The 21,590-nt window shown below is 38.9% G+C and overlaps 2 protein-coding genes across 3 annotated transcripts in view; one reads left to right on the forward strand and one right to left on the reverse strand.

Annotated features, from left to right (window-relative positions):
• Positions 1-1,748: 1,748 nt before the first annotated feature.
• Positions 1,749-14,154, reverse strand: LOC140361159 (WW domain-binding protein 4-like). The gene is made up of 10 exons (XM_072446824.1): positions 14,020-14,154; positions 13,846-13,918; positions 13,709-13,771; positions 12,777-12,900; positions 9,591-9,875; positions 9,055-9,122; positions 6,131-6,206; positions 5,856-6,052; positions 2,389-2,603; positions 1,749-2,279 (listed from the first exon to the last, which is right to left on the reverse strand). Coding segments are annotated over exons 1-10 (1,308 nt in total). The 5' UTR covers positions 14,022-14,154; the 3' UTR covers positions 1,749-2,074.
• Positions 14,155-16,956: 2,802 nt separating this feature from the next.
• Positions 16,957-21,590, forward strand: part of LOC140361165 (glycerol kinase 3) — a 90,650-nt gene continuing 86,016 nt past the window's right edge. For both annotated transcript variants that reach the window (XM_072446884.1, XM_072446876.1), the window contains exon 1: positions 16,957-17,166. In XM_072446884.1, the coding sequence (XP_072302985.1) occupies positions 17,008-17,166 (159 nt within the window). In that variant the 5' untranslated portion in view covers positions 16,957-17,007. The remainder of the gene's footprint in view (positions 17,167-21,590) is intronic.

Raw genomic sequence — 21,590 nt, forward strand, 5'->3', positions numbered from 1 at the left:
ATCGTCTTATCTTATCAGCCACCATAGCTGTTTCTTATGCCACCATAGCTGTTTCTTATCAGCCACCATAGCTGTTTCTTATCAGCCACCATAGCTGTTTCTTAGTGCGATCACCATAATCGTCTTTATCAGCCACCATAGCTGTTTTTATCGATCAGCCACAATAGCTGTCTTTATCTCAATGACTTATCTTAAAGTCAGCGACTCCCGCAGTCGTTTTCTTGATTGACTTTTTTCAGTCAGCGACTCCCGCAGTCGTTTTATCTTATTGACTTTATCTTAAAGTCAGCGACTCCCGCAGCCGTCTTATCTTAATAACTTTATTTTAAAGTCACCGTTTTGGAAAGCACATGCGGCCAATATGACACTCGGAGAGCTACGGATTCCGTCTCGGTCATTAAACCATTGACATGAGACGTGAACAACCATTGTTGTTTATTCACTCAAGCTGTATTCCCTTCTTCAGGTAAAAAAATGTTTTTCATGAACCAAATATGTATGAAAGTTATACTGACCTCCAAAAAATTACTCTTATCCCATACGTTTAAGTCAAAGGAATATTTATTCTAAAAAAAATGAATATTTTGTCCAGATTTCTCAATCTGTTCCAATTTCCATTCCCAACCGGCTGTTAGATTATTGGAATAAAATCTCAAGATTTCTAGGGCAAGGCAAAAAAAACCCAGTTCAAAACTCTACAACTATCTAAAGGAAAAGGAGGCATGGTTTGCCTCCTTTTCCTTGCCTTTATTTCAGATCGAATCAGAGCTTTGCTGTACTGGTGTGATGTATACAAGATAGGATATGAAGCTTAATGGAAAAATATTGAGTGTAACGTTGTTCCTGTTCAGGCCTTAGTGGCAAATGACAAATGGTTGAGTCATTTGGAGGGGCTTGAAATATTTGTTAAAGCTTATAAATTGGAGCTTTCAAGGGGAATACCATCTAAATTGTATAAATGTATTGATGATTCAGGCAGCCATTCGACTAATTACATTAAAATATATGGGAAAGAGTGTCATTTTAATTTGAAGAATGGAAAAGTGTATGTACTGTACATCTCCACAAATGCATATGTTTGGAGGGAATTTTGCTAGAAAAATGTATAATTTCATGTCAAACTGCCCATTATTCAGTAGGAAATGATGACTGGGGCAGCCACATGTTTTGGGACTGCTGCTGCTCAAAAATATTAAGACAAAAATTAACAATGCACAGCAGACTGTTTTTAACATTGTCATTCCATTCAATTTGGACTGCAAAAATTACATTTGGATTTAATTTGAGAACTCAAACGACTGTTAGTACCTTTTTGAAAAGTGCGCATGTGCACACTCACCCCATGCAGAAGCACGCAACAGCCTCGCTGCAACACTTGCGTTTGTTTACTAGCGTGACGGATCGCATCTCTCATCTCTGCAGATTTCCGTCTCTTTTGAGCCAGCTCGTCTTTCTCCGTTGTCATTTTGTACTGTACCCTGAAGGATCTCGCTAAACACACACCAGCATATCAACCACGCATGTACTGCTAGGGAAACATGCTGCTATGCTGGGGACGAGCCAGAACGAGACTGCAGGTGTGCAGTAGGTGCGTCCTATGATTGACAAGTGAATTAACTAATCGGCTGTCGACGCCACGAGGAAATGAGACTCAGATTTGGGGCCAAAAAATCCTCCATAATTCCTTTAAGAAGATTACTCTCTAATTCTGGTACATATTGGGGGGTGGAACTGTCTGGCTCTGAATACTGGAATTTACATTCCCTCATTTTCACCATAAATGACACAGCCTATTGTCTTACCTATTGTGTTACTCTGTGTGCCTATCATTTTGAGTATTTATACAGTATATATTGATCAATTTCATATGATGAATATACATTTCACAACTACAATAATTTTATGCTTATACTGTAACAGTGAAAAGTGAAGGTAAAACAATGTTGTTGGAATCCTAAAACATTTGAATTAGCATTTATTGTGTCCAAAGTCAAATATATAAAAATATGAGATTATGTTTTTTTGTTTTTTTTATAGAAGCCAAAATAGTCTGCACAATGCTCTCCATCACTTTTCAGTCATCCTCGTCCCGTTGCCGTAGTCTTCGTGATTTTCCGTTCTGTGTTTTCTTCTTAAACATGACTGGAGCGCTGCTGGCACTGTCTCCTAAAGACGTGATCACTCGTGTCTTGAACTTATGCTTTGGCTCAGGTGGAACTTCTACAGGAGCAATCTCTTCGGCTGCCTGAACCTGAGGCAGCTGCCAGTCTATGTTAGCACTACACAAGAACAGAAATCATTACAAAGGACATGTGACATTTGCTAAAAAATACCATCTGGTTTTCAAGTTTGTGAATTGTGGAGTGGTTTAGGTTCAGGAGCACTTACTAAGGATCCTTCTGCACTTTGATTCGCTTCCATGTTCCATAGGGATTTGGAGGTCTGAATCTTCCAGACGGGGTCTCGTCATGTTTATCCCCTTCGGACACAGCTGTTCCACTCTCTACTTCCTGTTTGTGCCTCTCTTGACTCTCTTTAGGCGCTTGCTCAGGAGTGTTACATGTCTGGTCTGAAAGATCAGTTTCTGCTTTCCTCTCGCTTTCCTTGAATCACAAACACAATGAATTAATTGTCAAATATTTTGCATTATTATAGATTTAAACCACCTTGTTCATCTTGGTACGGCAGTTATTCAGATGACATCACAACATTCGGAATATTTGCAGTGAGTGTCAAAAATTAATGAGTCAGTGGCGCGTAATGTTCTCATTGTCTAGTCATGAGATCTGTTACAAGGGTTGACAATCAAAATACACTGCCTGTCCTATTACAATTTTTTTAGGTTGTTTACAACAAATAAGATTGTATTTTATGAATATAATTTATATGAATATCAAGTTTGGAGAGGGCGCTAGAGAGCAATTTTTAGCTAACCACTACATTAGCATGTCATTGCGTTTAGGTTCAAAATTTTCACAAATGCTCCATTAACATTTCCAAAAGAAAAAAGAAAAGAAAAGAAACGTATTGTAGAAAAAGATTTAGTTGTAGTCATCTGGACTCGTTTCGACTCCCATCCAAGAGTCATTCTCAATCTGCAAATCAAGTCTGGGAACTCAGATATTTACCCTACTCTGAGCCCTGCCAAGATAAAGGGAGTATTTGGATTCACTTGAAAATACACTTTGTTTACATCTATTTACCTCCTATTGAAAACTTGTGCTCCCTCCTCACTGAGTGCCTGATTAGCATCAGAATGCCCTAAGGCCCAAGGGTTTCAAGACACTATTATATACAACCAGAAGGTTGAATCTTAAGCCTCCATGTCGGTTTAAGGACGGATTCTCTATCTCTTTTTTAATTTTTTTTTTAAATAAAGATTGCTTCTTTAACTCTTCAAAACCATATTTTCTCCCTGCTTAGAATCGTCACCCAACTGTCTTTGATAGAGTGGTTTGTGGCTTTAAGAGGAAGATGCATGGTGCTCTGTGGTCCTGAATTTGCGTGTCTTCTGTGCTGATAAAGCCTCTTGTGAAGTGGCTGTTTAGTCTAACCTATGTTCATACAATTTTCAACACTGCATTGGATAGAATAAACTACATTGCTCTGTTTTTGTGTAGGCATCACCTGGTTTAAAATAAACAGGGATTTTGTGTAGTGAAAATTCTTTGCAGTTTTTTGGACAGTCCCTTGATATAAGGGATAGAAACACCCTTCCTTCTTGGTTCTGTTTCCCTTTTGTCCTGCTTTTTGTTTCTCTTCACTTTGTTAAGAGTCTAAGCCGAGTATCCACAGGCTGAGAGAGCATTCTGGATGTGTCTTTCCTCTTGCCCTCTGAGCTGGTGGGCACCTCTTGGGCTCTGTGTTGTAATGTTTTGATCACTCCCAGCTTGTGCTGTAGTGGGTGGTTAGAGCCAAAGAGCAGGTACTGATCCGTGTGTGTCGGTTTCCTATATACTTCTATTTGGAGCTTTCGGTCCTCTCCTCTGATAGTGGAACAATCAAGAAAGGCCAAGTGGTTCTCCTTAGCGTCTTCTCTTATAAACCTGATATGCGGGTCCACAGCATTGATGTTTTCTGGGAAGGCTTTCAGCTCTTGTTTCTTGAGTGTTACAAATGCGTCATCCATAAAAAAGCTATACCAAAGCTATATCAAAGCTTTGGGGCAATGCCTGAAAAGGAGGTCAGGGCCTTCTTCTCCTTCTTCAAGTGCTCCATATACAAGTTGGCCACTATGGGAAAGACAGGAAAGCCCATGGGAGAGACAGGAAAGCCCATGGCAGATCCATGAATTGTCCCCTGAATTGAAAGTATGTGGTGTTAAGACAGGTGTCTAGTAGTTTTCAGATGTGTTGAGGTGTCAGTTTGGTCCTTTCCTGTAAGGTGGCGTCTTCCTGCAGTCTCGTCCTAACCACTGCTACTGCCTCAGATGTCGGGATACAGGTGAGAAGGGACACGACATCAAATGAAACCAATATGTCATATGGGTCCATTTGGAGATGTTTAATTTGTCCACAAAATTATGTGTTTTCCACATGATGTTCCGAGTTCTGATGGGTTTTCCACATGATCCATCAATTTTCTACCGCTTGTTCCCTTTCGGGGTCGCGGGTGACTGGAGCCTATCCCAGTGACTTCGGGCCTTAGTCGGGGTACACCCTGGACAGTGGCCAACTTGTCGCAGGGCCAACACAGAGACATAGACATTACAGACAGTTCACGCTCACATTCATTCACTAGGGCCAATTTAGAGTTACCAATTTTTACCTAACACATGCATGTCTTTGGACGGTGGGAGGAAGCCGGAGAACCCGGAGAGAACCCACGATAACACGGGGAGAACATGCAGACACCACCCAGAGAGATCATGTGATGTTGGTCTGGTCCGGGAATCGAACCCATGATCTCCTTCTTGGGAGGCAAGAGCGCTAACCGCCTTTGCCACCGTGCACCCCGTTCCACATGATGTTCCGAGTTATTTCCACATGATGTTCCGAGTTTAAGAAACATAGATTTTTGGGAAATTTTCCAAAAATTTGCGATTTTGTTAAATATTCATTTGAAGTGTTTTCGATGAAAACTGTAGAAGAGAGATGCCACAAGTGTGACAAGGTGCACTTTTGTCAACCCAGTGTTTGATCCAATATGGCTGACTTCCTGTATGATTTACGGCGGGGTCAAAACATAATTTTGTACATGTCCTCACATGAACTTTTTTTTGGTGTGAGCGTCATATTTTGACTCACTTTTTTCCCACTATAAAACTCGAGCGTGAGTAACGCAATTTTGTTGCATTGTGCCCGATCACAAATTAACCCGTTATAAATATTTTCAGCTGCCTATGACACAAATCTAATTTGGAGAGGGCACTTGATACCCATTTTATTAGCTAGTCACTATAAACATAGTACCATAGTACCATACCATTGCGTTCAGCTTGAAAATCTTTACAAATGCTCCACTAAAGTTTATTTTTTTAAGAAACGTAGATTTTTTGAAGTTTTAAAAAATTGTGATTTTGTTTGAAATTCATGATGACCATACCCGAAGGCGTATCAGTTTCAAATTGGGCCCATGGTAATTGATTTTTGACGTGAGTCACGAAAGTTCTACCACAAAATTGAAATTAGAACTCACGAAGTTCTACCATGAAATTAGAACTCACTGAGTTCTACCATGAAATTAGAACTCAGAGAACTAATTTTTCATATCATTCACAAGCATATCCATCCTTGTTTACAACTCGATTTTTGCATTTTTCTAGCCCCCGGAAACAATTTTTAACCACAATAAGAAACTGGCGAAAAACAATGGCTCTTGCCATCTAATGGCTCGAGCCAATAATGACTACGCACCCTGAATTGCATTTTGGAGAGTGTAAACTCTTTGTTAGCTGCTTTGGTGGCTTCAGCCTCTGTCAATGTTTCTTCAACGTTTTTGTCCTGCTCCTCCTTGTCTGTAGTTGCGTCCTGCTCCTCTTGGCCCTCTCTTTTTTCACTGGACCCAAGCGCAACAATGGAGGGGGAGTCTGCAGGCTTTTCCCAAATGGATTCTACAAGTTAAATTGAAAAAAGTAGAATCAGTGTAATCTGAAATGGTCTTTTTGTAGAATGAGTAAAAACTAGCTTACCTCCTGTTACTGAGTTGTAGTAATATGTATATCCGTCTGGACTCACAGCTTCTGTCCAAACAAATGCTGCAGGAGTCTAATAGAGACAAATTATGATTAATCTCCTGTTACTCTTCTCCTGTTTTGAATTATTTTGTCAGGGTTTCTGTATTTTTCTGTATTAGATGGATTTGAAAATCATAATCACATCACAAAAAAAATAAACAACCTCAAAATATGGACAATAAGACAATTTCTTTTTTTTTACATTTGACTTAAATCTTGACATTTATATAGATTTTAAAGGCTGGTTGAAAATACAATACAAAAATATAGCCGCAAGCGGCAATGATCGGCCCTCGCCACGCCGCCGCCACACCGCCGCCACGCCGCAAGAGGAGGGGGCGCTAACGCGCCCCAATTGTCCTTTTATTACGCCTACTGCTGAATCTGTGACGCTGTCACATCTTCTCCCCTTTGTTTTACCATCAAAAAGCTATTTTATTTTGAATTCTTGGCAAAATGTGCAGCTTTGCCGCACAGACACCGTGACTCTTTGAATGAAAATGTGGATAACTTTTGATGGTCCTGAAGATGAGTCTCACCAAATTTCAGGTTAATAGGGCTGACGCCCTGGGAGGAGTTTGTGAAAGTCTAAAGTGTAAACATGTTCTGGCGATTTCCCCATTGGAATAACATGAAAGGTTTCGGTCATCGTTACGGCAACGCCATAACAATTATGACATGGGTCTCATTGACTTTTTTGATGGGGATGCTAAAATTGAGTTGTGTGTCAAATTTCATATAATTTCGCAAAACTAAACATTTAACCTCCATATAAAATCTGTAGGGGGCGCTGTGGCGCCAAATGAATTTATTTCACTTCAAGTAGGTTTAGGGCAAAGAGTTTAACAACTGATTCTAATTTGACGCAATTCGGACTTTATCTGCGCAAACGGCAGAAATTTTAAATATGGGAGATTTCTGAAATTCTAGCTACAGTTTGCGGCTTCGCCGCACCGAGACCGTGAGAGGTATCAATGTAATTTGGATAACTTTTGATGTCCCACTCCTCAGTAGCATTTTCACCAAATTTCAGCTTTTTAGGGCCAACGCCCTGGGAGGAGTTCGTAAAAGTACGACGTTTGGAAAAACTCCGAAGTCATGTTTAGCCATTTTTGAAGCAATATGGCCGACATTTGGTTGGGCGGACGGCGTTGCCGTAATAATATTTTTTACTTCTCTTGTCACCATCTACCTCGGCGCCAAATTTCATGATTCTACGATCAGATTTTTTGTGGGTCATTTCCCATCTCTCAATGCATTTTTGGTACATTTGGGGGCGCTGACGCGCCAATTTTTTTTATTTTAGAAAAGGGAAATAGCCAGAATGTAGAGAGGCACGATTTTTAGAGGTGTGAACATTTTTGTGACTTTTCGTCAATGTTCACTGGGTGAAAAATAGGGGGGTTGGTCCCGAGAAGAAGAAGAAGAAGAAGAATATTCCGATGCGAAAACAATGTTTCCCATTTTTCAAATATCATAAACTATACATTTTCGGAAAGCGCTCGCGCTTTCCTACCTCATGGTGTGGGTCCCTGGTCACTGACGGGTACTTTCGTTAATTTTGAGTGGGCTCCGCCCACTTTGTGTTTTTGGCCCTCTATACAGTAATAATGTTCAATTTTTGCATTACATGCTTATATGCACGGAACATGCAAGAGATGGGGAACGTATTCGTGAGCTACTTAGGGCAAATGAGTGCTTTATATTGGGATGACGACCGCTTCGCGGTCGTCATCCCAATGTAAAGTGCTCGTTTAGTGCGTACTTTTGCACGGGCTTCGCCCGTTTACAACGGTAATGTTCCATTTTCCTACTATTAATTAGTATGCACGGGGCGTGCGTGAGTGACGGAGTGCGTTAGTGAGTGTTTGGAAGTGGGCGAGCGCTTCGCGCTCGATTTCGTGCGCACTACGTGCGCACTTTTGCAGCCGTGCTTCGCACGGCCTTACGAGATTAATAGGCCTCTCGGCAGCTTGTGGCGCTCGGGCCTAATAAAGTTTTCTTATAATTCTTGTTTTAATTTCTGTGTATGAGTATAATTTTGGCCTAGGTAGAGATTATTAATTTATATATATATAAATATATATAAATATATATTAACCACGCTTCTCCCTCTTCTGTTCTACCAGCACGATTTCTTTTGCTGCAGTACCGATGAACTGGCCACTGGGGCCGTTTGCGACATGTTGCGGCTAGCCATACCCTATCCAGATAATATAATAGATCCATAGGTGACGCCCAGGCGGGCATCCGGAATAAGGTGAATAGAAAGTGACGTCGCCTCCTGGGGAACGTACACATTTTTGATAAATGTTCTTTTAAATCAATACAAATCTAACATCTTTATCTTTACGTTCAAAACTCTGTTCAAAAGTTATTCAGCTAGAGACCTATATGGCCACTCCCCTCTTATGGTTGCTCCTGATGAGACTATGAGGAATGATAGTTTATTTTAAGCAACAATTATAACATTCTGACATAATTTCCATGACCTCAAGATTTGTCTTACCACATGATTGTTTCACATGGCAGATTGCATCTGCAACTGTAATTCTCCAAAAACCTACCCGTTAGCTCTGCCACGTTAGCCTGCAGGGTAGAAACTGTGTCTTTCATGTTGGTTGCTTTGACTTTCGTTAAACAGCTCACGGAATCAATTTTCACGTCTACTGTCTTTGTAATGTGATCAGTTACCTCCCGCTGCTAAAATCAGTTGGTCTATCCCACTCCTGGTCTCCTCAGGTATACATTATATATCTTTTCACAGTTTGGTCAAAATGCCTCAATTAGAATATTGAATCTGAGTAATGAATAATGGTGTAATGTATTTACTTTACCCTGCACTACCTAGTATATACTAGAAAAGAGAAGTGACACACCTCAGCGCTTCCAGCCTGTGCACTACTCGAATCCACTCCTGGATCTTCTGGTTTGTCCCACCGAGTCTCTATTATTGACAAATTGGTCACTAAAACATGTACAGTGATTTCAAATTGGCTTATAAATGTGAGACATATTATGCAAAATCTACTTTAGTAACCTTGTTACAACTGTGTTTTCTAATCATTAGTTTAGTCACCGTTGTATTTTGATTGATTCCTGCATGTTTGAGTACCGGTAATCCTGTATTGTCCTGAAACTGAAGTGCTCAGAAAATTTCCCCACCCAGATCCCTGTTGAGATTATTTGGAAAGATTACTCGGAGTGAGTGATAAATGCAGAGTTTGTAGCCACTTATAAAAACACTCTTGTTACAGTGAAATGTCACTAAGAGGAAGAAAAAAAACAGTTTTGCAGTTTTAGCTCAATATTACTGTTTAACACAGTGTAAAATTATGATCCACTTATGTTTAAATTCAATCCTAAGTACTTAAAAAAAGCATAATATGTCTCCGAAAAACTTGTACTTCCTTACCCCCAGTGAATGTGTTGTAGTAGTAAGTATAACCCTGGTCAGTCTTTCCCTCCATCCACAGCGCTGCTTGTGCTGCTGCTTCAGCTTCTGTGTGAGGCCATAACCAAGGTGCTGCTCCCGTGTGGGGCCTCAAGGCTGCAGAAGCTCTGGGAGGTCCCCTTTTCTTCTGGGGCTTCTTTTGTTTGGGCACTTGCTTGTTGGCCTGGGGCTGTTTTGTAGCTTGTACCATTGGTACAGGTTGGTATGTTGAAGTTGTGGAGGTTGTTTCAGCATCTGGGCCAAATGCTACAAAATATGTCAAAATATTAAGAATACACACAAGGTTTGTTGGTATCAATGGTATTTCAATGATATTTTTTCCAAGCTGCTTCAGTCTGTGTCTAATGTGTCTCTCTGTGTCATTCCCAGTTTGTCCTTTTGTGCTTTTGCTTGCAATGTTCCAAAGTATGGCATTAAACTTGGATAAACATTATTACAGGTTTATATTGCTAAAATAATCTCTTGAAACTACTGCAGGCTCACATTTCCACAGATCAGGGGTTTTATTTCTCAAGTGTATAAACATTACGTACATGACATTCCAAGTTAAAAGGGATGGTCCAATATATATTTTTTTGTCCTATACCGATACCAATACTTGGATAAAAAAAATCCATAGCAAGGCCCAGAAGATGAAAAATCAACTTTAGTGAATATAAAAACAAATGATTGTTTAAGCATGCAGCCTGATCCGAAGGTAGGCTGTTCGAATCCCTAACATCCTGGCTGAGCAGACTGACTCACAGGTTAGCGGTGCGATCACAGCTGCCTCAAGTGAATACTGCCATTGTGTCCTTGGCCTGACACTTAACCCGCCTCGCCCCCGGTGACTTTGGACCTGGTCCCACATTGAATGCCTTGAAGGTAGAAAAGCTCTATATAAATGTGACTATATATTTTTTATATATCGGCAGTTTATTTTCTACATCTGCCAATATGGACGTAAGAAAACAGTTGATACTGATACTGGAACCATTTAGGTTTAGCGCAGGTGAGTGAAACAGTAGATTTAGCATGTTTTGCCTTGGTAGAACTGACGCTTCTAAGTGTGCACCCTTAGTCACGGCAAAACGCGCTGGAGAAAATGTGGTAAACGGGTTTAAAATGTATATTTGCAATATAAGGGATTTGGTGCGGCGCAGACAGGGAAACGGGGGCGCGCGTCATCACATGCTCTCCCGCGGGACCACGTCGCTCCGTCACAGACTCCCGCAGGATTGGGCAAAAAATTGCTTCACGCGCTCTTATCTTTTGACTTAATACCGCTTTTTATATTTCATTTAATGCTATTTTGCGTTGTTGGCGGTAATTTATAAAAAAAATGAAATAATTTATTTTATTTATATTGTAGAAATCAATAATCTAAGTGCGGCTGATTCGTAAACCAAGTAATAAAATAACCGTGGCCTTAGGCCAAACAAAATAGTGTGTTTCCGGTAACATTGAAAAAAAAATTCAGGTGGCTAGGTTGAATTTAATAAAAAAAATATTTTTAAATCCTCGCACAGGTTTTGCAGACAGTTTTCCTTTGTCAGAAGTGAGCGCTTCACATTGAAGTGGCCGATGCAGTGGTATGCAGATATTGGATAAAATTATCTACATCTATACTAGTCCAACCACAGCAAAAGAGCCATTAGCAGACTACAAGAGAGCGTTGCCCGCTCTCTTGTTGTCTGCGCGGCACGGACCACGGCGTGGACCCGCTGTTGCCCTGCGCGCGTGTTCAATGAGCTGTAGATCCACTTGTCCCAAAAAGTTTTCCAAAGCACCATTGCTTGTAAGTGCCCAGCTGTACTTAGGAGTTTCTTTGACCAAATGGATTTCAAAGTTCCTACTACATTTCCAGCAGGAGTTGGCGAACGAACCCGAGAGAGGCTACCAGTGTCGGCGTTGCACTATTTTTCCAATTGTCACTACGTGATATGAGCACTTTTCGACCGTCACGCAAAATACCTTCACCGTTGCTACCATGGCCTGTCGCCAAGGCCATGGCAGCCAGTGGGTCGACACTAGATCATACACTCCTAACTGATTCTAACATCCGTGAGTTAGGAGTTAGGATGATTTAGTGCCGACCCAGCCAGTCTGCACGCTGACCAAATATGAGCATCTGCATCTACATAGGTAATACGAAACCTATCATATCTTACGATCCCCACAGATGATTTTTTTCTCGAACGTAGGGCCAGTAAATATGCAATGAAATGTTTAAGGTCGGGTTTTGAAATTCAGGTCGGTCGGGTTACCGGAAACACAATTTTTTTGTGGCCTTACAGAGAGGAAAATAACTATTTGAACATCCTGCAAAGATCTCCCACTAAAAAATGGAGGGGTCTGAAATTTTGTCGATGTATTTCCACTGTAAAACAATCTGGAAATCAAATTGCATAATTTCAGAATAGTTTCTTGGTAATGTCCAAACGAGCTGTAAAACAGCTGCAGTACATCCAGTCTCTCCATGGCCTAGGACCAAAGTACATCTCAGACATGTTAGTGCCATATGAACAATCTCAGCCTCCTGCTGGTGCCCAGAGTCAGGACTAAACATGGGGAATCTGCGTTTCAGTTTTATGCAGCTAAAATCTGGAACAGTCTTCCTGAAGATGTGGCTTCTACTCTGAAAATGTTCAAATCCAAGATGAAAACTGTTTTGTTTAGTTGTGCATATGACTGAAAGGATTTTCTCTGCATTCTTCCCTTTCATGTCTGTTTTGTGATTTCAGTAATTTCTTTGTGCTTTGAATGCATTTTTTTCCCTGTTGTGTGAAGCACTTTGAATTGCCTTGTGTATGAAATGTGCTCTACAAATAAACTTGCCTTGCCTATGCAAACAAATATTTGAACACTGGCTATCAAAGCCTTTATAAAGAATACCCCTACTCCACATATTGATCTAAATTATTAGTAGCACTTATTTAAGATTGTAAGCTGCATAAAGACCTCCACAAAGCTGGGAAGGGCAATTGGCAAGCAGCTTGGAAAAAAGAATAACAGATCAACTGTTGGAACAATTGTTAGAAAATGGAAGAGGCTAATCAAACATCAACTAATACTTTTAAAGACATTTTAAAAAACATATTTCTGTTGGATATAGTAATAATCCATACAAATAGAGGGATAGAGATAGAGAATGTAACCCGTACACACCTGCCTCCCTCTCCATGCGTTTCAGATCCTCCTCATAAGCTTTCACTGCCGCCTCTTCCATGGCAGCGAACTGTTTGGACGCTCGCTCCTCCTGCTTGAATTTGTGAATACTCTTCTTTTTAATCTGCAAAGGGAAACAAACACAGCAATAACATTTTAACTTTGGCCTCATTTCTTGTTTCTTTTTCCCTTGCCTTTATTCATGGATGCCCTTTTTGGTCATATTCTATATTTTTATTTTGTATTATTGTTTTTCATTTTTATTAATGTACCACAATGCCAAAAGCAAATTCCTAGTTATGTAGTTTCCTAGATTTTTGTTAATTTATAATATAAATACCCTGAAAAGGGTAATCAAAACCTAGTATCAAAACTAGATATTAATTTGCGCAAGTTTCATACAACAAACACCGTTAGCCCTGAACATGTGTCATTCAGCTTCATATTTTGTCCAATACTGTCATAATCATGTCCAATACTGTGACATAATGTCAATCATCCTGGTACAATATTCTCTGTCCAAGAGTTTTTCTACAAGTGTTTTTTATGTTAGCGTTTTTTTTTTTAATATAATTTACTTCGATGCCTAATCTGTGTTGCAACACTGCAATTTCCCCATTGTGAGACAAATAAAGGTTATCTTATCTTAATATCATTATTGGGCTACTCCAAAAAATATCCAAACATTAATTTACCCCCCCGAAATAACAATATAAATATACAAAATACATTTAAGAGGAGGGGTAAGGAAGTTCAAAACAACAAAAATTAATCAAGGAGTATGTATGGTATTATAATGTATAATGGTATTACATTGTATTTCACAAGGATGAACTGTACCAGAGAAACGCAGGTGTAGCTATAACATGGCCATAAATATATAATAGGCTTAAAAGTAATTATCACACTGTTAATTAGCTAAAATTCCATACCTCGGATATTTTGGCAGCAACATTCTCTTTGTGGTTCTTCCCCCTTTCATGAAAATCGATGCTCTGTGGACCAAGAGGTTAGGTTAGGGTCACTCTCATCTCTTTGTCGCACTTTTATTTTACTGTTGAGTACTTACGGGTTTATTATCCGCGATCCAACACTTGCAATACTGACAGAATTTCCTTGGTTGCGATTTCCAGTAGTCTGCCCTGAGAGAGAAGAGAAATGAGTGATGCACATTAGCATAGATTTAACATTTAACACAAAGCAGACATGTAAACTTCCTTTATATTATATAAACTACGTGTACATTGTTATTGAAGTCAGTTTACTGGTGTTGAAAAGGTCAAAAATAAGAACTAGACCAACTAAAACATAAGAAATGCCGCTCGTAGCATTTCTGCACGACAACCGTGGCCACTGGTAATGATGTCATAATTACGCGACAGGTCAGCTAATTTTTTTTTTTTTTTTTCTGGCATTCCTTTATTATTGTATTGTTTGTTATAAATATTTTTACTATAATAATAACTTAAAAATAAAATAAAAATCTGTTCCTTTTTTCATTAAACAGCAACATAAAAATAAATACGTATTTCTGGAGAAAACAAAAATTGAGTTTGAGATCGCTGTAGATACATATTATTGAGGCTAACTATGAAGGTTATTTTGTGTTTTTATTACGAAAGCTTTTATTTTATTTATGTAATTGAATTGTTTACATTGAATTGATGTTGTTGTTTTTTACATCCAATCAAGTAAAAATATTCATTGTATATGAATACGATTTATTTTTATTTTTAAATACAATGCTTTAATATTCAGTTTACACTGTGTTTTAAAATTCACTTTTTTTTTTTTTATTCGATGTAAAAAGAAATATTCGATGTGAAAAAAATCTCGGATTAATTTCCGGTTGAACCCAGACTGAAGCAATCGATCTGATGAATGGTTTATGTGCGCGGGTTATAATATACATTTAGGAATGTATGTAGCGCAAAACACAAAAAGCCGACAGTGCGTTATCCTGCAGCGCCCTCTAGTGGCTAAACTTTGAGCAATTAAAATTAACCATCAGGCAGCTCTCTATTTTTTTTTCTCTATTTTTACGGTTGGGAGGAGCCTCCCAATGGGCTGGACTTACCACAGAATAGTATAAATATCGGAGTTCTCAACCTAAATTCTTTTATTGACAATGACTCTTGGATGAGAGTGGAAACGTCTATTTTTCTAACTGAGTCCAGATGACTACAACTGAAGCTTTTTCTACTATGGAACACGCCTGGACGAATGAGGGATTACACCGACACGTGTCACATGTTTGTATAAAGAATGCTGAAATTAGATATATAGCATAACTCATTGTCCGTCGTCAATTAAATCATGTTTAAGGTGCTCTTTTGGGTTCATTCGCATTTGTAAATCTGACTCTGAAAGAGTCAGGGCCTTACTAGCCCTGAACGTCACCGCACGTCACTGAATAGATCCATAGAGCCATGGGGCTAACGCAATTTTTTTATTATTATCATTATTTTTTTTTTACAAACCAAAAAACAGTAAAAAATGTGTTATGTGTCTATGTTCACGAACAAGAACCAAAACATAAAGAAGGAACAGAATATGAGAGATAATAAAGAGAGAATAAAGAGAGACGAAAAAACTCCATCAACCATAGACGTCTCCGGTTATACAAGACCCTTGGTTTTTTAAATAGTGGGTGGGCGGTCAATTCAAGTCAATGGCGTGCGCTCATTGGTGCATGTCGCCCATGGATCTATTATATTATCTATCTGACTCATGGATCTATTATATTATCGTCTTGATCTGACTACAACAAGAAGGCGTTGTATTTACGCCACTCCGGTTTAGCGGAAGTAACAAAAAATCACCAAGTGAAGACCAAGTTGAAGACCAAGTTGAAGACCAAGGTGAAGACGTGAAAGCTCTGATCAGATGATCGGTTGAGACGCCAAAGTTGAATGATGAAAATGTAATATGAAATGATATACTTATGAAATTTGAAAAACATTTACTTTCAATGATTGAGGTTTTACATCAAACAAAGATCAATTTAATTGTTGTTACTTTGACCCCTCATACTAGTTTGCCTGCTGTATGTAAAGACATTTAAAGTGTTTTTAATCAGTCACAGGTATGATTTATTTTTACTTTGCAATGTAAAAGGTTGTTATTTGTGCATAATCCATCAATTCCACTGCCATCAATGTAAATTATAAATATTTTCATTGTTCATATGATTTATTTTAATTTGCAGTCTGCAGAGGGGAGCTAGTGTGCCTGCTGTATGAGAAGACATTTAAAGTGTTTTTATGATTTCTGTTACAGGAGTAAAGTTGATCAACTCCACACTGTGTCCTGTCTTTCGTATACGTTGTGACGAAGAGTTTGCACCCGACACACGAAGAATGCCTCGCGTTTTGGTTGTACACCACATATACGCAATGATTTTGCCTTATGCAAATTTGATAACTGAGGGCCACCGTGTTTGGTAGGGCACTACTAACCAAAATGGTTATCTTTCCAAATTAAAATATCCAGTTTGTATTTCCTTCCCATATCAAACAGAATGATTAAAACTGTTAATAGTTTAAACTTTTTTTGGAGAAACAAATATATATTATATAATTTTCTTTAATAGAGCTCCTCCTACCGGTATGGTATATTTATAAATGACAAAAAAATGAACATGGGGTTTATCATTTATTACTGAAACATTTGATTCGTAAATGTCGTTTATTTTAAAAACATTTTTAAAGTGTTTGCCAAATCTCTAAAACTAAAAGAAAAGAAAAATGCGGTCTTGTCTCCTTTTTAGAGGCATTTGAACTACTTGAATACATTGTACAGTGTAAATCCTTGCTCTGTGTTCTATTATCAGTTAATAAAAAGTATTATAATTCATATATTTTAACGCACATATATATGTTATCGCCTTGTTAAAAAGTATTACATTTATACGGCGCTCGAGTTTTTGTTTGTACTTATTCTAAGTGCATCATCTAGTGGTGTAATAAGTGAACTGTAGTTATTTTCAGCCGTGTCTCGTATTTTTTATTCCTTCTTTATTTTCAGTTTTAATTGACACAAAACATTGCACACATTTTTGGAATTTCATTATTAAGTAAAAATAAAATAAAAAGTATAAACTTATTGCAAAGAAAAAACGAAGATATTGTACCTAGCGTCATCAAAATGCGACGTTCACAGACCATGACCCAATATATGGTTGCCCGAGCACATATGATCACACCGGTCGCCTTCAGCTGACCCTTCTCGTATGCATTGGTGTAGGGATCCGACGTGGACTGGGACCCTCTGCGCTGCCAAAGCTCCGAAGCTGCTCATGAACGGCACCATGGCTGCGTCCTCACACCGGATAAAGCTGGGTCCGCTGGTCGCGGCCATTGACCAGGGCACCAGCTCCACGCGCTTTTTGGTAAGATATAACCATGACAAACCGGGTTGGGGGTACTGTAGTGGCAGTTCGATTTGTGGAATTGCTATCTCTGATTATAGGGGAACTAGGGGTGCCTAGTTCGTCCACGCAGGCGGCAAACGTAAAACTTTGGTGGCACGTAAGGGCATGATCACTACAATTATGAAATTATATACGGTCTTATATGCCCCTATTTTTAACACAGAAAGTAAATATTTTGAGACCATTTTTGTTTGTCTTAATTCAAACAAATTATAAAAGATTCAACATAATTGCAGGTATGGGGTTTAAACTCATTTACATCACTTGCAATGATAATGTTTTTTGTGTTGTAAATTTTGGCATACAACTTCAGTTTGGCTACATTCATTATGCAGAGACTGAATGAAAAGCTCAATTATTGGGGTCATTATTAAGTTATTAATCTGCTGAAATGACATTATTAGGCATATTCTGTTAGTGAAAGGACTCGAGTATATTTAAATGTAGCCTAATAAAGTGGCACATTATGTTTAGACAAATGGATAGACAATACCTACGTTATAGTCATGGCATTTTGAAGCTTCAATATTGTAAAATGCTGTGCCGTACTTTCAAGGCAATCAAAGCAAACATTGATCAACAAATAAGATCTAGATTTGTGTCACAACTATATATAAATTGTTCCTTACTTCTGCTGCTGAAGATGGCTGGAAGTCATAGTGTCCTTCAGTGGCGGACCATGGCCCCTGGGCCTGGACCAGCTGCACATATTTACAGATCCCACTATAATACTGTATAGATGCTACGCAGAACATATGCAGCGCTGATTCTCCACAATATTTTGTGCTTTTGTTGACTAACAAAAGCACATTGACTACGTTAACTAACTTGCAGCTTAAATGCATAATTAACTTGTGTGCGTCAGAATAGATAAGAGTCACACAAAACTTCCGCAACTGTATCGACACAACCACCCAGGTTAATCAGAATAAAGTTTATTGCCATTTGTCAATGGACATGATTCACGGACATAGGAACTTGTCCTGGCAGTTCGGTGCAACACAAACATCAAACACTGAACAATGAATACAAAAAAATGGACAATAAATAACTAGAGTGTATTAAAAATAGGTAAGTAAAGTTAAAAATAGACATGATATGTACATACAATAAAATATGTAGTGCACTAAAAAGTGCTATGATACTATGATAACTAAAGCCGCAAAAGGGCTCATGTCACTGGTAACCGCATTTTACTGTAAACCGCAAGTTAAACTGTTTAGGCGAGAGTTTTTTAATAAGTTGTTTTGCGAGCCCGCCGACGTCAAAAACGGAGATTCTAAAAAAAAAAAAAAAAAAGTTTTTTTGGGCCAAAACCTCAATAAAAATAAAAATACAAATCTATTCTGCACCAGCATCTCCGACCTCCGACCATTTCTGCACAACCCCGTGTTGGCTTACTCACAGCTTCCTAGATCGACCATGGATTCATGAGATCGACCGGTAACATGAAGGATGCGGAGTGGGCGTGGCTTTGGCTCGCACTCCCATTCATTGAACTCGTCACGTTCGAACTAGGAAATGAAGAATACGCGTCTTGACCGATTTTATATCAGAATCACTTTGTCGTTGCCATTTAAGTAGCACAAGTCCGTGTGGAGTCACGCGTTCTCTTCTGATCGCATTGTAAGGCCGCTACTTGTCCCGATGATCTGAGCTGCGTGTCCACGACTCGAGCGTGGGAAAAATTACTACGCCGTTGGATCAAATCACTGTGGCTCAATAAGACATTTTCATTTATTGCACACTTTGTGTTCCTGTCAAGACTCGATAAAGTATTCAATAAACTACTTTACTTTCATAAAGTACTCGATAAACCGACTTGTTTGGTCACGGGATGATTCATTTTCTGAGAAGCTGTCAGTCTGGGACTACATTCTGTCTGATCTCTGTGAGTTCCACCTTCCATTAAACAGTTAGTTTACGACATTGAAGGTATATTTGTACACCGCCGTATAATAAGGGTTATTTTCAATGTCTTACATTGATAACTATAATAATGTAGATAATGTAGAGAGGTTGTTGTAGGGCCTATATTCTAAGAATCCAAGAAACGGATTTAGAATAAAAAAATTAAATTCAACTCCGACTTTTGGATGGTAGAATGTGATGTGATTTGATAATGGGAAAATAAAATTTTTAAGTTTTATTCCGTCCTCCCCTTTTAAAAATGCCAAGGAAAATCCGTGAAACAACAAATTAAAAAACTCGCCTTAATTATGAACTATTTCATATTGTCACACCCAAAAAAACGATCTCCGTGTTCTGCCATCAGACTTTGCTCGAGTCTTGATTAGATGGAAGTTTTGCCTACGAAAATACTATCCAATCTGCTATAATCCTCCTCCACCCATAAATGTGTGGTAAAAGCTTATGCATGCACTGTGCATTGGTGCCATATATGCGGAAAACAAATGTGAATCTTGAAAATGAAAATCAGCTGTGAGCCAACGCCAGGCGCTTTTCAAAATGCCTTTTTTGCATAATATTGGCCAGTAATGTACACATGCATACTCTCACTTATGCCTGCATTTATTCTTGTTGATATACTGTAATTAAAGTACAATCTACGGCGGGTCCGCGGTTTGAATTAGGATGGGGCCCGCCGTGCCCCTGTATCTAAATTCCTCGAAAAAAATCAAGATTTAACTAGTAATTTAGCCATATTCGGGGCATTTTCATCGCTTAAGTTTCGTTTTGACAGACATGCCCACTTCGCAGTCTTCTCGCTTCTCATTGGCCGAGCGGTGTCAAGCGGGCATCTGATTGGCCGCTGCGTTTGTGTCGCGTTCATGTTTCCTCGGAAATGCCCGGTCTAATTTTGCGACAAAAGTGAAGACTGAAAAGCGGACTGAGTAAAGTTGTTTACAACAAAAACTGTGTGGATGTGGAAGTACCCCCCCCCCCCCCCCCCCCCCCCCCCCCCCCCCAAAAAAAAAAAAAATACAAAGTTACAGAAGAACAGAAAAGAAAGAAAAAAAAATGATTATGAGAAGACTGAAAGGGACAGACAATATATGGACTCTGAGCAGGAGGACTGTGGCTTCTGTTAAATCCCCCATCCCCAACCGCATCCTCCAATGGCCCCCCCTTTGGAGTTGTTAGCAATGTATACATGTTAGTAGTTTATTTTGTAGGCTGTGATTTTATATATTCCACAAGATCTCCTTGTGTCATGCTGTATACAGTATTTATTTTGTATCTAAGAAACATTATTATATTGAATTAAACAGTATTGAAAGATCATGATCTCTGGTTTATAGGAATTCAGTATTTGTGCTCTTCCTTCATATCAAATAAAAGATAAAAGTACTTTAAATGCTAATAACGAGGTTTAAAACAACAAATGTATCTTGTTATTTTGACGCCGTGATGCCGCGCGCGCTTGTGGGCCCCTGAAATTGCTGGGGGGCCCCTAACTTTTTTAGGTAGGGGGCCCCCCTGGCCCCTAACTTTGAAAATCTATTTCTCAGCCTGCCTTTGCAGCTGGGTTTAAGATGCTGTTTTGTATTCATTACAACTAATTTAAGTAATGACAACAAACGTCTCCATTTATGAATAATAATCCCATAATTTGTCAAAATGAAATAATCATCTTTATTTTTCTTTCAAACTCAAAAGAAAAAAGTTAAAGAGTTAGCTAGCATCAACAGACTTGACAAAGTAACACTCTGGTACAGTCATTACACAAAGGGCTAGGTCTCGCCTACGAGTCTAGAGAGCAAGGGTTGGGACTAAACCAGCACTATTGAGCCCTCTCCCTTTACAACTCTAAAGGGAAAATATGATTGGTCAGGGTTAATGCCAGGGCTAGCAGCTTGAAGTTAGAAACCCCTGTGCATGAGATTACATTTCTGAACATCAAACCCCTAAAACGGGCATGTGCAAACTACGGACGAGGGCCAAATGTGACCCTCTGACCAATTTTTGTTGGCCCTCCTTCCTGCTAAGTTGGTCCAAACAACAAAAACTAGTACTTTTTATTGTAAAATTTGAAAAATTAAAGCAATTTAATGTTATACCAACCTAATATTAATGTCCCGACTCCAAAGTCTTATTAAAGGTGTGGAGGGTCATAAAAATAATGTGAAATGCAAAATTTCAAATGATTCACTTTGTCATTCGGTAAATTCGACATTGTCTGGTTGTTTCTGGCCCTCTGCTCCGTATAAGTTTCAAAACGAGGTCATTAAACATTCAACCTACGTATGTTTGAGAGGATTTTAGATATAAAAAATAAGTAATTATTTAATTTATTTAATAAACTGTTTAACATGTTGAAATATCATTCATTGTTCATGCGGTGCTTAAATAGTAGGCCTACTTTTTGTCTTTTAGTTGTTTATAATTTAAACTATCTCTAGGACTCGAGTGATTAGGGC

The sequence above is a fragment of the Eucyclogobius newberryi genome, unplaced genomic scaffold (assembly GCF_026437365.1).
Source record: "Eucyclogobius newberryi isolate DKJ021-1_F unplaced genomic scaffold, fEucNew1.0.hap1 SCAF_1, whole genome shotgun sequence".
Classification (NCBI taxonomy): Eukaryota; Metazoa; Chordata; class Actinopteri; order Gobiiformes; family Gobiidae; genus Eucyclogobius; species Eucyclogobius newberryi.